Raw genomic sequence first — 12952 nt, 5'->3', positions numbered from 1 at the left:
ATTGGACCAGGGTAACAGCCCCAATCAAGGAACTCATATTCTACGTGATCCATCTGGCTGACCTCATTACAATCACTACACCCCTCCCCCTCTAAATCCAGGGACAGAGGCCTGTTCTTTTTCTTGTAATCTCTCCAGGGGCATTTTTGAACCAGGTCTGGTTCCTCCAACACAACCTCAGATATGGGCAGCACGTACCAGACCCTAGCTCACCTCTTGCACCTAGGAAGAAATTCATCCCCTTCTTCCGGCGGTAAAGGTGTTGTGGCTGCGACATCTGTCATGTCCATCTCAGATTCCAACAATTCTTTGGTCGTAGGTGGAGTGGGAGACCCCACAGTTTCTGACAGCCTTTGTGGCTGTTGTGGAAGGTTGCATCTGTTCTCCTCCTGCACTGTTCATGCGTTTGCAGCTTTCATGTGTTCTACACCTGTTCAGGACTGCCTCACCTACCCGATCTTTGTCAAACACGGGACCTGACCTCGTGTCAACCATACCTCTTAACTATGCAGGGCCATTTCTGTGATTTCCCCTGAAGTGAACCGTCTCCCTTGCCTAGAGGAGGCTTGTGTCCAGTAATAGTGTTCCTGATGCCGTTTACTTCCCTCCTCCCCAGGTCCCACCAGGTCAGATTTAACCTGGTGTGGAGATTTCTCCAACTCTGCTGGAGTTATCCCTGTGGTTGCATGAGGGGTGGTCAGATAATAAAATTAGAACCAGTTTGGCATAGAGTGAAGCTGTAACTGTTTCTTTAAGCCTGCTTTCAAGGTTTGCACTGTGTTTTCTCCCAGGCAATTGCATGCTGGATGGTATGGAGCTGTCTTTATATGCCAAATACCAGTCAACTTTAAGCAATACTCAAATTCCCTGCTGATAGATAATGGTCTATTTTACGTGGCCAAAACTTTCAGGAGCCCATATATTGCAAAAGATGCATGCAGCTTTGCTATCATTGTCCCTGTGTTTGACGAATGAACTCTATGCATGTCCAATCTCTCAGAGTGGGCATCCACAATGACTAAGAATGTTGAGCTCATGAAAGGGCCAGCACAGTCAACATGTAACTGAGTTCAGGGTTTACCCACCCACTCCCACGAATGTCAGGGAGTTGCGAGCAGTAACTTTTGTCCTATCGACATTCTGGGCACTGCCTCACCAATGTGGCTAGGTCTGCATCCAATCCTGCCACTGGATATAACTTCCCGCATACATCTCCATTTTGGACATGCCCGGATGACTTTGATGGAGTTCAGCCAGTATCTTGTAGTGACCTTTGCTTGGGACAATCACCCGTGCTCCTCAAAATAAAATGCCACCCTCAATGGTGATCTGATCTCGCTGAGTCCAGCAAGGTTTCAATTCTGATAGCAATGGTCCTTTTGTTTCCTCCATTGCCATCTGCTGTTTTGGTTTCGACAGGACAGTATCTTTTTGCTTCCAAAGACTGATTTTGTCAGCTGTGATCGAAAGGGTATGGAGAAAGCTCAAAACCAGAATGGACTCTTCCAGTGGTGGCACCACCAGTAATGTACCTGCCAGTGGGAAGCAGCATAAGGCATCTGCATTTGCTACTTGGCCACCCAGACAATCTCCTTCCACCTCTTTTCACCTATCGCATTTCCAACGCCCCTCCCCCAAGTCCCTCCTCCCTACCTTTTATCTTAGCCTGCTGGACACACTTTCCTCATTCCTGAAGAAGGGCTCATGCCCGAAACGTCGATTCTCCTGCTCCTTGGATGCTGCCTGACCTGCTGCGCTTTTCCAGCAACACATTTTCAGCTCTGATCTCCAGCATCTGCAGTCCTCACTTTTTCCACCCAGACAATCTTCCAACTTGTAATTGTACACACTTCGAATGACAGCTTGCTTTGAACTTGACTTGAAGCTAGGGGGCATGGCTTTGTCCTTTTAGAGTAGAGCTAGCAAAGGTCTGTGATCTGTTACTATTACAAATTTACATTTGTAAAGGTATTGGTGGAACTTTCTCATACTAAACAAATCTTAGTAGGACTTATACACCCAATGGTAAGGTCCTAGGGAATGTTGCTGAACAAAGAGACCTTGGAGTGCAGGTTCATAGCTCCTTGAAAGTAGAGTCACAGGCAGATAGAATAGGGAAGAAAGCATTTGGTATGCTTTTCTTCCAGTCAGAGCACAGAGTATAGGAGATGAGAGGTCATGTTGCAGCTGTACAGGACGTTGGTTAGGCCACTTTTGGAATAAAGTGTGCAATTCTAGCTACCTTCCTATCAGAAGGATATTGTGAAACTTGAAAGGGTTCAGAAAAGATTTACAAGGATGTTGCCAGGTTTGGAGGATTTGAGCTATAGGGAAAGGCTGAATAGGGTGGGGCTGTTTTCTCTGGAGCGTCGAAGGCTGAGGGATGACCTTATAGACGTTTACAAAATCATGAGGCAAGGATAGGGTAAATAGACAAAGTCTTTTCCCTGGGTTGGGAAAGTCCATAACTAGAGGGCATAGGTATAGGGTGAGAGGGAAAAGATACAAAAGAGACCTAAGGAGCAACATTTTCATGCAGAGGGTGGTATGTGTATGGAATAAGCTGCCAGAGGAAGTGGTGGAGGATGGTACAATTGCAATATTTAAAAGGCATCTGGATGGGTATATGAATAGGAAGGTGGTGGAGGAGTATGGGCCAAGTTCTGGCAAATGGGACTAGATTAAGTTGGGACATCTGGTTGGCATGGACGAGTTGGACTGAAGGGTTTGTATCCGTGCTGTACCTCTTTGACTCTATGACTCTATGTCCACCATACCTTCCTTCTCTGATCGGGCATATTTGTGCTCTGCATCAGCCAAAGCCTGGGAAGTATACACTATTGAACATTCATTTCCATTGATCCATTTGTGAGTCAGCGCTACCCCGATACCATACATGAAGGCATCACATGACAGCCCTACATCTCGCTTGGGAGCATAGTGTGCCAACACCTGAAGGCTGCGTCTTGGCTACGAGACCATTTCCAAGGCTGACCCTTTTTCAATAGCCGGTACACCTTTGATCACCTTCACTTTCTCTTCCAACATGTATAACCTGGTCTTGTCGACTCTGTGGCCTAAGTAGGTCATTTGGGGTACCTGGTACACACAATTTTCCCTTCTAAGACATATGCCCACCTTGGAGAAACATCTAAGGACTATATCCAAGTTCTCTAAAGGCTCTTTATTGGTTTTCCCTGTTATTTGCATGTCATCCAAATAAATGGTGACCCAGGGTTGACCTTGTAAAATACTTTCCATCATCCAATGAAAAATGGACAGGTTGACTTTACCCAAATGGCAGTCTTGCATATTGGTGCAAATCTTTGTGGGTATTAATTGTTGCATACTTCTGGGAATCCTTATCTAACCACAATTGTAGGTACGCATGGCTCCATGTGCAACTTTGTGATGGTCAGCAACCCCCCGCCAACCAGTTTTGCATATAAATCCTCTACGTGAGGGGATGAGTATTTATCTACCTGCGAGAAACGGTTTACAATTTGTTTAAAATCCCCACAAGGGCGATCTGACCTATCAGGCTTCACTATCGCTATGTCCGGTGCTTCCCATTCCACAAACTGGACTGGTTTGATGATTCCTTTGCTTTCTAGCCTCCTGATTCCTGCCTCTACTTTTGCATGTAAGGCAAATGGCGCTCGCAGAATTGTGAAATTGCTTCCTGGTCAACATGCAAGGTGGCCTTGGCTCCTTTGATAGTCCTGAGACCATCCTAAAAAATCTCAGTATATTTAATTAGGACTCCACTCATTTTGTCATCGAAACATGGTGAGCCAATCTAGGTGAATCTTTCGCAACCAATTTCTCCCCAGCAGGCTTGTGCCTGAGTCTTTTACGACAATAACTGAACCAGCTGCTACTCATAAGACCAGAATCAAAGTTATACTCTTAATCTTGTAAAGGCTCTCCAGTATAGGGTCTCAGTCAAGCCGAGATCTTGCACAAACATAAGGGTTGGAGTCTAGAATGAAGTTTGTTAAAGACTGGCTTTGCCAATCACTGATACAGCTGTTCTGGTATCAATCTCCAATAAACCGAGTGACCATTTAACCAGACATTCATTTTGATTGGCTCTGATTTAGCTGTTGCTAAGCGATTTAACTGTTCCAAGCCAGTTGTAAGTGAGTTTTCCAGGGTATGCACTTGCCTGGATACCATCCTATGAGTTCTCTTACTCAAATTAGGTTGAGTGGGACTGTTTTGATGTCTCGTGTCCACATACTGGCAGAAACTACAATCCTGAAGAGAATTTTAATCATTTGCCCAGGGCTTGGCTTTGTTTTGGGGTTTTGCTGTGGGCTGACCTTGGGTCTCTCTATTCAGGACATGTCCTGAGTGCAATTGCCTTCACTCACATGGTGTCTATCAAGGTCAGTCGGTCTGGCGAGAGTGTTCACTTCCACTGGCATATCCTCATACTCTCCACTTGCCACATTTTCCAATGATGGAAATGTGTTGCTGGAAAAGCGCAGCAGGTCAGGCAGCATCTAGGGAACAGGAGAATCGACGTTTTGGGCATTAGCCCTTCTTCAGGCTAATGCCCGAAACGTCGATTCTCCTGTTCCCTAGATGCTGCCTGACTGCTGCGCTTTTCCAGCAACACATTTCCATCTCTGATCTCCAGCATCTGCAGACCTCACTTTCTCCTCAAACATTTTCCAATGACAAAGCCAGTTGAAGAGCCAGTTTGACTTCAGGTGATAGGTGCTTTTGAGTGGTCACATGATTAATCTCACTCTCATTGCTACTGAATTAACTCCATAGAGACTTGTATCCTGTTGGCAAGTCACCCTTTATTTGCACTTGCATCGTTCTTGACACTGGTCCAGCTTCCTCAGAACCAGCTCTCAGTGAGTAGACAGAACCTCTGACACGCCTGTTTATATGTCAGCTAGGGGTTCCTGATTGGGGCTGTTAATCTGGTCCATTTAGGGACCCAATTAGGGTCTACACGGCTGACCTCATTACAATCACTACACAGGACACTTGGAAAATCATAATATGATTGGGCAGAATCAACATAGAGTTATGAAAGTATAAATAATATCAAATTTCAATCATGATCTTATTGAATAGCAGAGAATGCTCAAAATGCCAATGGCCTCCTCTGCTTCTATTTCCAATGTTCCTGTGTCTGCATTCATTCGGCAAGATGCCAAGCCCCTTATGCCTGTTATCAACTTCCAATATTGCCTGTAGAGCAATGACCCAAAACAGCCAGAAGCATTACTTCACAATATCTGAAAACTGAAAGTAAAGTAATAAAATCATGAATATTTCTGAATAGAATCATAAAACCACTCACCATGTCCATTGTATAAAAACTAAGGGTAGAAAAGGCCAGAGAGATCAAGGTGGATTAACAAAAGGAAGAAGTCATAGACCATTCGAGATGTCAAACACCTTAATTCAAACCTGAAAACATGCTTCACTTGAAGATTATTAGAAGAGTTTAATTGGATGAGAGATTTGATGAGGTTTTCCGAATTGGTTGAAGATTATTGAAGGGATTCTTGGTTACCTTAAGACTACTAGAGAGGTTGCTTTTCTCAGGCGTCTGTCTATATTTCTCACCTGAGAGTTTTTCTCTGCATATCATCCTCAGTGATTCCATGGTATGTTAGCCGTTCATTCCACACAGGGTTTCGGGTGTTGCGCAGTGTTTTCGTGCGCAGCTTATTTGACTATGTTTGGAAAGAATATAAACATGTTTGATTCAACTCATTCAATTGCTCAGGCTATCATTTTGAGTGTCTCAAAGATCATCAAGAATTCTGGCATTTTTATCAGGCTATCTTCTTTTCTGCTCTGATTCCCTACCCATTTTCCCTGAGGTCAATTGTTCATGATAGGATATAGCCTTCCTGGTGTAAAGTCTTTGAATCTAGAGTACCATTACACCATTACTCAGATAAGGTTAACAGTAATGCATCTATTTGTCATTAAATTGGGGAATTCCACCTGATAAATAGTGCACATGAAAATATGTTCTAAATATTTTATGTTGTTCTGATTATGGCTTTGTTCTCAGTGGACAGTAGAGTAGGCCAGCAGCTCTATGGTTCTTTGTGGATCCAGCTGGTATGAAACACTTCAAAGCACCCAACTGTTGACTTTTCTTCCACCATTTCCCATCTTTCTTGCCTGGAAATGCTTTTACCTTTCTCTTTGGGTCTTCTCCCCAGGTAGACTGGTTGAGACCTTCTTCTGAGGTATTTGGAGAATAGGAGGAACATAATAGGATAGATTATGACTTGTGCGACCATCTAAATTGGTCTACCGATTCAGTATCATTTCAGGGAACATCTGTGGGTCATATACACCAAACAATCCCACCGCCCTGTGGCAAACCACTTCAACTCCCCCTCCAAGGACATGCAAGTCCGGGACCTCCTCCACCACTAAATCCAAGCCACCTGACAACTGGAGGAAGAATGCCTCATCTTCTGCCTTGGGACCCTTCAACCACACGGCACCAACATTGACTTCACTAGTTTCCAAATCTCCTCTCCCCTCACCAGATCCAACCCTCTAACTCGGCACTGCATTCTTGACTTGTCATATCTGTCCATCTTCTTTCCCACCTAACTGTTCCTCCCTCCCCACTAACCTATCACAATTACCCCCACCTGCATCCACCAACACCCTCCCAGCTATCTTACCCCCAGGCCCAATCCTATCCTCCTATTTATGTCTCAGCCCCCTTCCCCATCTCAAAACGTTGACTTTCCTGCACCTTGCATGCTGCGCTTTTCCAGCGCCACACTTTTCAATTTTGACTCTCCAGCATCTGCAAAGTCCTCACTTTCTCCCAGTGTCACCCACTGTATGAGTATTTACAGTACGCACAAATATCTACCTCAATGTATTTCTGATAACTGTATCTGATAATTGTTAAAATGGTTGGCCAAGAAATTAATTTGGCCTGTTAATTCTTGATATCAATGTAATCTGTTGCACAGATGTGACATTTCAATTGTTACCTGTCACAGACATTTCCTATAGTTTATAAGTAACAGAGCCTCAGAACACAAACTCACTGTGATTCACTGTGGCACTGAAACCTCCCTGTACGTCAGTAGCCATAGAACAGTTTCACCAGTCGTAAATCTTAAGAATATGCTGTTTACAATCTGACAGGAATATCGTACCTTGCTGGCTCCAGGCAGGAGATGTATTTTCACATATGGATCAGCCAAGCCATTGGAGTCCATTGGTTTCAGTCCCTGTAATGTACAAAGGGCAAAAATGCCACATCAGCACTTGAGTTACAATACTGAGAGATTCAGTTTCAGGTTTGTATGTAAACAACATGAGGTCACTAACCCCAACAATATCCCTATTCCGCTTGATAAGGGGTTTACCAGCTTAATGCCTATTAAAATCTGCTGACTTCATCTCACATAAGTGGGCTGACATCAGCCAACCATGTTCTATGCATGACTTTCACAGATAAAAATGAATGTTTTCCTCCTGTTGATCTGAAATGGATACAATCATAAATCTCTGAATTCCTCCAGAAGCAATGTTTAATCTGGCTCAGTGGTTAGCACTGCTGCCTCACAGCACCAGGACCTGGTTTGACTCCAGCCTTGGGTGATTGTCTGTGTAGAGTTTTCACATTCTCTGTGTTTTTTGTGGGTTTCCTCTGGGTGCTCCAGTTTCCTCCGATAATCCAAAGATATGCAGGTCAAGTGGATTGGCCATGCTAAATTGCCCCTAGTGTTAGGTGCATTAGTTAAAGGGAAACGGGTCTGGGTGGGTTATTTTCTAGGTAGAAATGGCCCATTTCTACACTATAGGGAATCTAATCTAATTGAATCATAACTGACCATTATCTAGTGCCTCCAGAATTCCTACTCTTAAATCTTGCCATAAACACTTCCTGGGCTGCATGTGTAGGTCAGACAGCAGGAACTCAAATGTTTCCTTGAACTAAAAGTATGTTGAGTCACCTATTAAATAATTAATTTTCAAATTTTTCGGACAAAAGAACATTTCACAATTGACTGGAAATTGTTTTGTTACGTTTGGTCACCTAGTATCCACATTTTGAATTTGATGATGAAATTCTATTTGAAAATAAATAAAGTTGACAGCTCACCTTTGCTTTTATGATGGTGCAGTGCAAAGCATTGTTGATCTGGTCATATATTAGACTGAACTCCAGTGCTCCCAATGTAGCTGTGAACACAACCAACAAAACCATCTTCAATGAGTGTTATAAAAACAAAACAGTCATTCACAGCATTCCAATTGGGTTAAAATTGTAATCATTTTAATAGCCATCATGCATCAAAGTAAATGAGTTCTAGCCTTTAAACTCCAGATTTGTGTATAACTTTAACTAAGTATATAGTGTACTCAATGCAGAGGTATATATGTCTGGTTTTCTAGATGATAGGTTATAGTACACTTCACAAATGTTTAACCCTGCCATTTATAGTGTTATTGTATGACCACTTGGTCTACTACTTTTTAATCCAAAATAGAATAAAATAGTGAGCTAAAGAATTTAGTGCAGACATATTAACCATGTGTATGACTGTACATGCACAGCACAATATCTGGACTTCTATGTGTAGCACAATGTCTAATATTACATAAAAACAGGCCATTTGACCCAACAGTCCACAATGTTGTTTATGCTCTCCTGAGGACTCTCATCTTTTCTAATCAAAATACCATGATTACCCTCCTCCCCCAAATGCTTGTCTTGCTTTCCATTAAACCTATCATATTAATTCTGATACAGGTTCAGCTTAACGTTGCCCACTTTTCAATTCTTAATTACAGAATGTAATTGCACAAAGCTCACTCTTGGCATCCTCGTTAGTTCCTGGTTAGCACTGGATTTCTCTTTCTAGGTTGTGATTTAGATCAATCACTGAAGTCTTACAGTACAGAAGGAGGCCATTTTGACCCATTTCATCTGTGCCATCTCCTTGTACATTACTTTTATCCAAATAAAACCCCAGGGCATCAATGTGGACTTCAACAGTTTCCTCATTTCCCCTTCCCCCACCTCACCCTAGTTCCAAACTTCCAGCTCAGCACTGTCCCCATGACTTGTCCGGACCTGTCCTACCTGCCTATCTCCTTTTCCACCTATCCACTCCACCCTCTCCTCCCTGACCTATCATCTTCATCCCCTCCCCCACTCACCTATTGTACTCTATGCTACTTTCTCCCCACCCCCATCCTCCTCTAGCTTATCTCTCCATGCTTCAGGCTCACTGCCTTTATTCCTAATGAAGGGCTTTTGCACGAAACGTCGATTTCGCTGCTCCTTGGATGCTGCCTGAACTGCTGTGCTCTTCCAGCACCACTGATCCAGAATCTGGTTTCCAGCATCTGCAGTCATTGTTTTTACCTCATTTTCTAATTTCTGCCAACGTGTATCAAACAACTCCAGTCTGCTGCCTGCAGTTTTCCAATAAGTCGCCTCTGGGCCCTTGCCATTAGTGCAAGTTCATTTTAGTTTTCTGTTCGTTTCTGAGATAATCTCCTATTGTTGTTATATTTAAATTAGATTAGATTAGATTACAGTCTGGAAACAGGCCCTTCGGTCCAACAAGTCCACACCGACCCGCCGAAGCGAAACCCACCCATACCCCTACATTTACCCCTTACCTAACACTACGGGCAATTTAGTATGGCCAATTCACCTGACCCTGCACATCTTTGGACTGTGGGAGGAAACCGGAGCACCCGGAGGAAACCCACGCAGACACGGGGAGAACATGCAAACTCCACACTGAGGCGGGAATTGAACCCGGGTCTCAGGCGCTGTGAGGCAGCAGTGCTAACCACTGTGCCACCGTGCCGCCCACATTTGAAATGTTCACCCATTTAATACAGCAGCCAGAGGTATGTCAAGAATGGCAGAGGTACACAAAGCCACAAATTAGAATTAAAACACATTTTTTCCAAATGCTGCCGACCCAAGTATCAGGTACAAGGATTTCCAGTGGGGACTTAGAGACATTTAAATGTTTGCATTGAATTTAACTAAAATCATCATATATTTTAACCCTTTTAATTTCATGATTGAATGAGGCAAAGTAAGTAACTTTTAAATTTGTTCATATTTAGCAAACTGTACTTCCTCGTAAAATACCTGAAGACTTAACTAAGCCTTATTTCTATCACCGTCAGCCAGATTGTTGTCTCGCTGACAAAATGCAGAGGAGACTAATTGGAAAACAAAGGTTCTGGGTGTGTCTGTATATTCAAAGTGAAAACAAATCATGATTTCATTATACAGCTGTGAAAATATTTGTTGTCACAGCAGCACCTGTCATCTTACAAGTAACATATCTATATTATTTGTTTCATGTTCTCCAAGTGATTCCAGTGGTTTTATTAAAGCATAATGAATTAGAGCTCCTATATCATGTTGATGCCCAAAATATTACCACATGTACTTACATCACCTTTAACATGGTAAAAGTTCCAATTTGCTTCAGCGAAACATAATCGGATTAAATACCATGTTCAGACAGGTGATGACAAGCTTGTTCGAAGAAGTTGGTTTTAAGAACTGACTTTAAGCAAGAAAGAGAATTAGAAAAGCAGAGCCGTTTAGGAAGGAATTCTAGAGATCAGTTTAAGGCTTGCCTACCAGTCATTGAAAGGTGGAAAAGCAGAATAGGCAAGAGGCCAGACTTGGAGGGGTTTTGTTTTAAACATTCGTTCATGGCATGTAGACACTGCTGATTAGGCCAACGTTTATTGCCCATAGGGCAGTTAAGAGCCAACCACATCACTGTGGGCTTGGAGTCACATGTAGGTTAGACTGGGTGAGGATGGCAGATCTTCTTCTCTAACAGATATTAGTGAACCAGATGGATTTTTTAATGACAACCAACATTGGCTTTTATAGTTGCCATATGACCACCTTCTCACTCCACATTTTTATTGAATTTCACCGTCTTCTATAGTGGGGTTTGAGCCCATGTCCCCCAAATATCAGCCTGGGGTTGTCAATTACTAGTCCAGTGATAATACCAACACCTCACAACAGTGAAGATTCTGCTGCCCTCTCATAATGACAATGCAGAGATCTTGGTGGACTGGTTAGGCTCAAAGACATCACAAGCTCAGGGAAAGGCAAGAGCATGAAGTGATTTGAAAATAATGATGAGAATTTTAAAATCAGAGTACTATTAGGTCAAAAAGCACAGTGGTGCCATGTGAACCGGACTTTGTGTGAGTTAATTTCTCGAGGTTATAACTGGTCTTCTGTGCCTTTTCACCAGTATTTTTCTTTTAGTTTCATTGCAACAGTGATATGTTTGGAGTAGATTATACTTGCTATTTAATGGTCTTTATTAATGAATTCATTTGAATCGGCCAATCAAAACATCACTCACTGGCTTCATCTGAGTCATAAGGATCTTCATCTTCATTCTCCTGCTGTTGTGTGGAAGGAGGCAGTGCTGAGGCTGTACTTGATGCTGTATATGGTGGATGGTGGCGGACAGCTCTCTCCTCCTTCACTAGGGTATAACTTGCATCTGATGATGGGGTGGGTTGGTTGGTCACAGAATGTGACAAGGATGGAGACCCTACCACTGGCAGAAATAAATAATGGAAAAAGACAGAACAGAATTATTTCTTTATCCCTTCAAGTTGAGGACCTGCTGGATGACCATATGATCCAAGATGAAACTGGAACAAGGAAGAACTGAAATGAGATGCTGAGAATAGAGCTGCTTATAAACAGTCTTACTTGACATTTGTTCAGGATATCTGGGAGTCACTCCCTGACCTGGTCTATAGGTTCCAGACACACCTGTGAATAGGGAAACCAGAAATATGTCAACCTGACATGTCAAAAGAATCTACAGCTCTCTCACAAAGACAGCACAAAAGAAAAGTTTGAAATTTCATTAAAGAGACCTAATGAAATCTAATGATGAAGGAAACTTTTAGGGGAATTTTTTGTTGTTGTTGAAAATATTTGTCTATTCTGTACAAAACCAAGATGTTTGCTATTTTTGAACTTTGTATTTGTATATTACCAGGCACAAGGTTTCTAACTGTATCTTCCTTGCTGGCAGGCTGTTGTGGTGTTGCCATTGTCTGGGAGTGTGAGCGTGTGTACAAAATAAATCATTTTTAGGAGACGGTGGAGATCTTTTGAGACTGTCTGAGAGTTAGTAGCAAACCTCTGCTCATGGAGAACCATGTAAGAGGTTTGGATTAATGTACCTCTACTGACAGCATTAAACACATGGTTTAAGGACAGAGTGGAAAGGCTGGACCAGCAAGGCACTTTGAAAACACAGATTATTTCATGTTGCCACTCAGTGAGCCACAGTAAGCAGTCTTGTTTGTGTTATCTAAGAATAGCTCAAGCACCAAACATAAGGCATGGGCTTCCACCCTCTCTTTTGCCGTAATTTTTATCTTCTGTAGTGAATTTGAACAAAATGGAGCCTTCTTTAGACTTTCCTTCCCCTACAAGTGAAGACTCCTGTGCATTTTTAGAGAAAAGCACATTGCTCAGATGTTGAGGAAGATTTATGAATAGATTTTAACATTTAAAATGAACAGAAAGCCAATGTGATCAGATCACCTCTTCACAAGGATAAAACAAAGACCTGTGAATGCTAGAGATCTGAAACAAAAACAAAGTGCTGAAAAAATCAGCAGGTCTGGAAGCATCTGGCTACAAAAACAGAATGAACGTTCTGAGCCCAGTGACGCTTCACCAGTTTAAAATGTTAACTCTGTTTTTGTTTTCACAGATGCTGCCGGATTTGCTGCGTTTCTCCAGCAATTTCTGTTTTGGTTCAGGATTTGTCAGAAGAGAGGTGGGAACACAAATCTTCATTGGGCAACATGAGCAGCAAACCATCGCCCTGGAGATTTTAACTCATTCTTCCTGTTTTGAATTGTTTGTCCAAACAAATAGGAAGCTCCT

General features: G+C 42.6%; 1 protein-coding gene across 3 annotated transcripts in view; it reads right to left on the bottom strand.

The window, feature by feature from the left end:
• LOC122562579 (rabphilin-3A-like) overlaps positions 1 to 12952 on the bottom strand; it is a 311952-nt gene that overhangs the window by 39077 nt on the left and 259923 nt on the right. For all 3 annotated transcript variants that reach the window (XM_087999953.1, XM_043715536.2, XM_087999954.1), the window contains 5 exons: positions 11756 to 11818; positions 11397 to 11597; positions 8126 to 8205; positions 7173 to 7247; positions 5596 to 5705 (listed from right to left, as the gene is read on the bottom strand). In XM_087999953.1, the coding sequence (XP_087856079.1) occupies positions 5596 to 5705; positions 7173 to 7247; positions 8126 to 8205; positions 11397 to 11597; positions 11756 to 11818 (529 nt within the window). The remainder of the gene's footprint in view (positions 1 to 5595; positions 5706 to 7172; positions 7248 to 8125; positions 8206 to 11396; positions 11598 to 11755; positions 11819 to 12952) is intronic.

Source organism: Chiloscyllium plagiosum, unplaced genomic scaffold (genome assembly GCF_037043375.1).
Source record: "Chiloscyllium plagiosum isolate Xiang-an unplaced genomic scaffold, Cpla_swu_hap1 HiC_scaffold_24, whole genome shotgun sequence".
Lineage (NCBI taxonomy): Eukaryota > Metazoa > Chordata > Chondrichthyes > Orectolobiformes > Hemiscylliidae > Chiloscyllium > Chiloscyllium plagiosum.
Note: the sequence above shows the minus strand (reverse complement) of the source record. Positions and strands in the feature narration are given on the sequence as shown.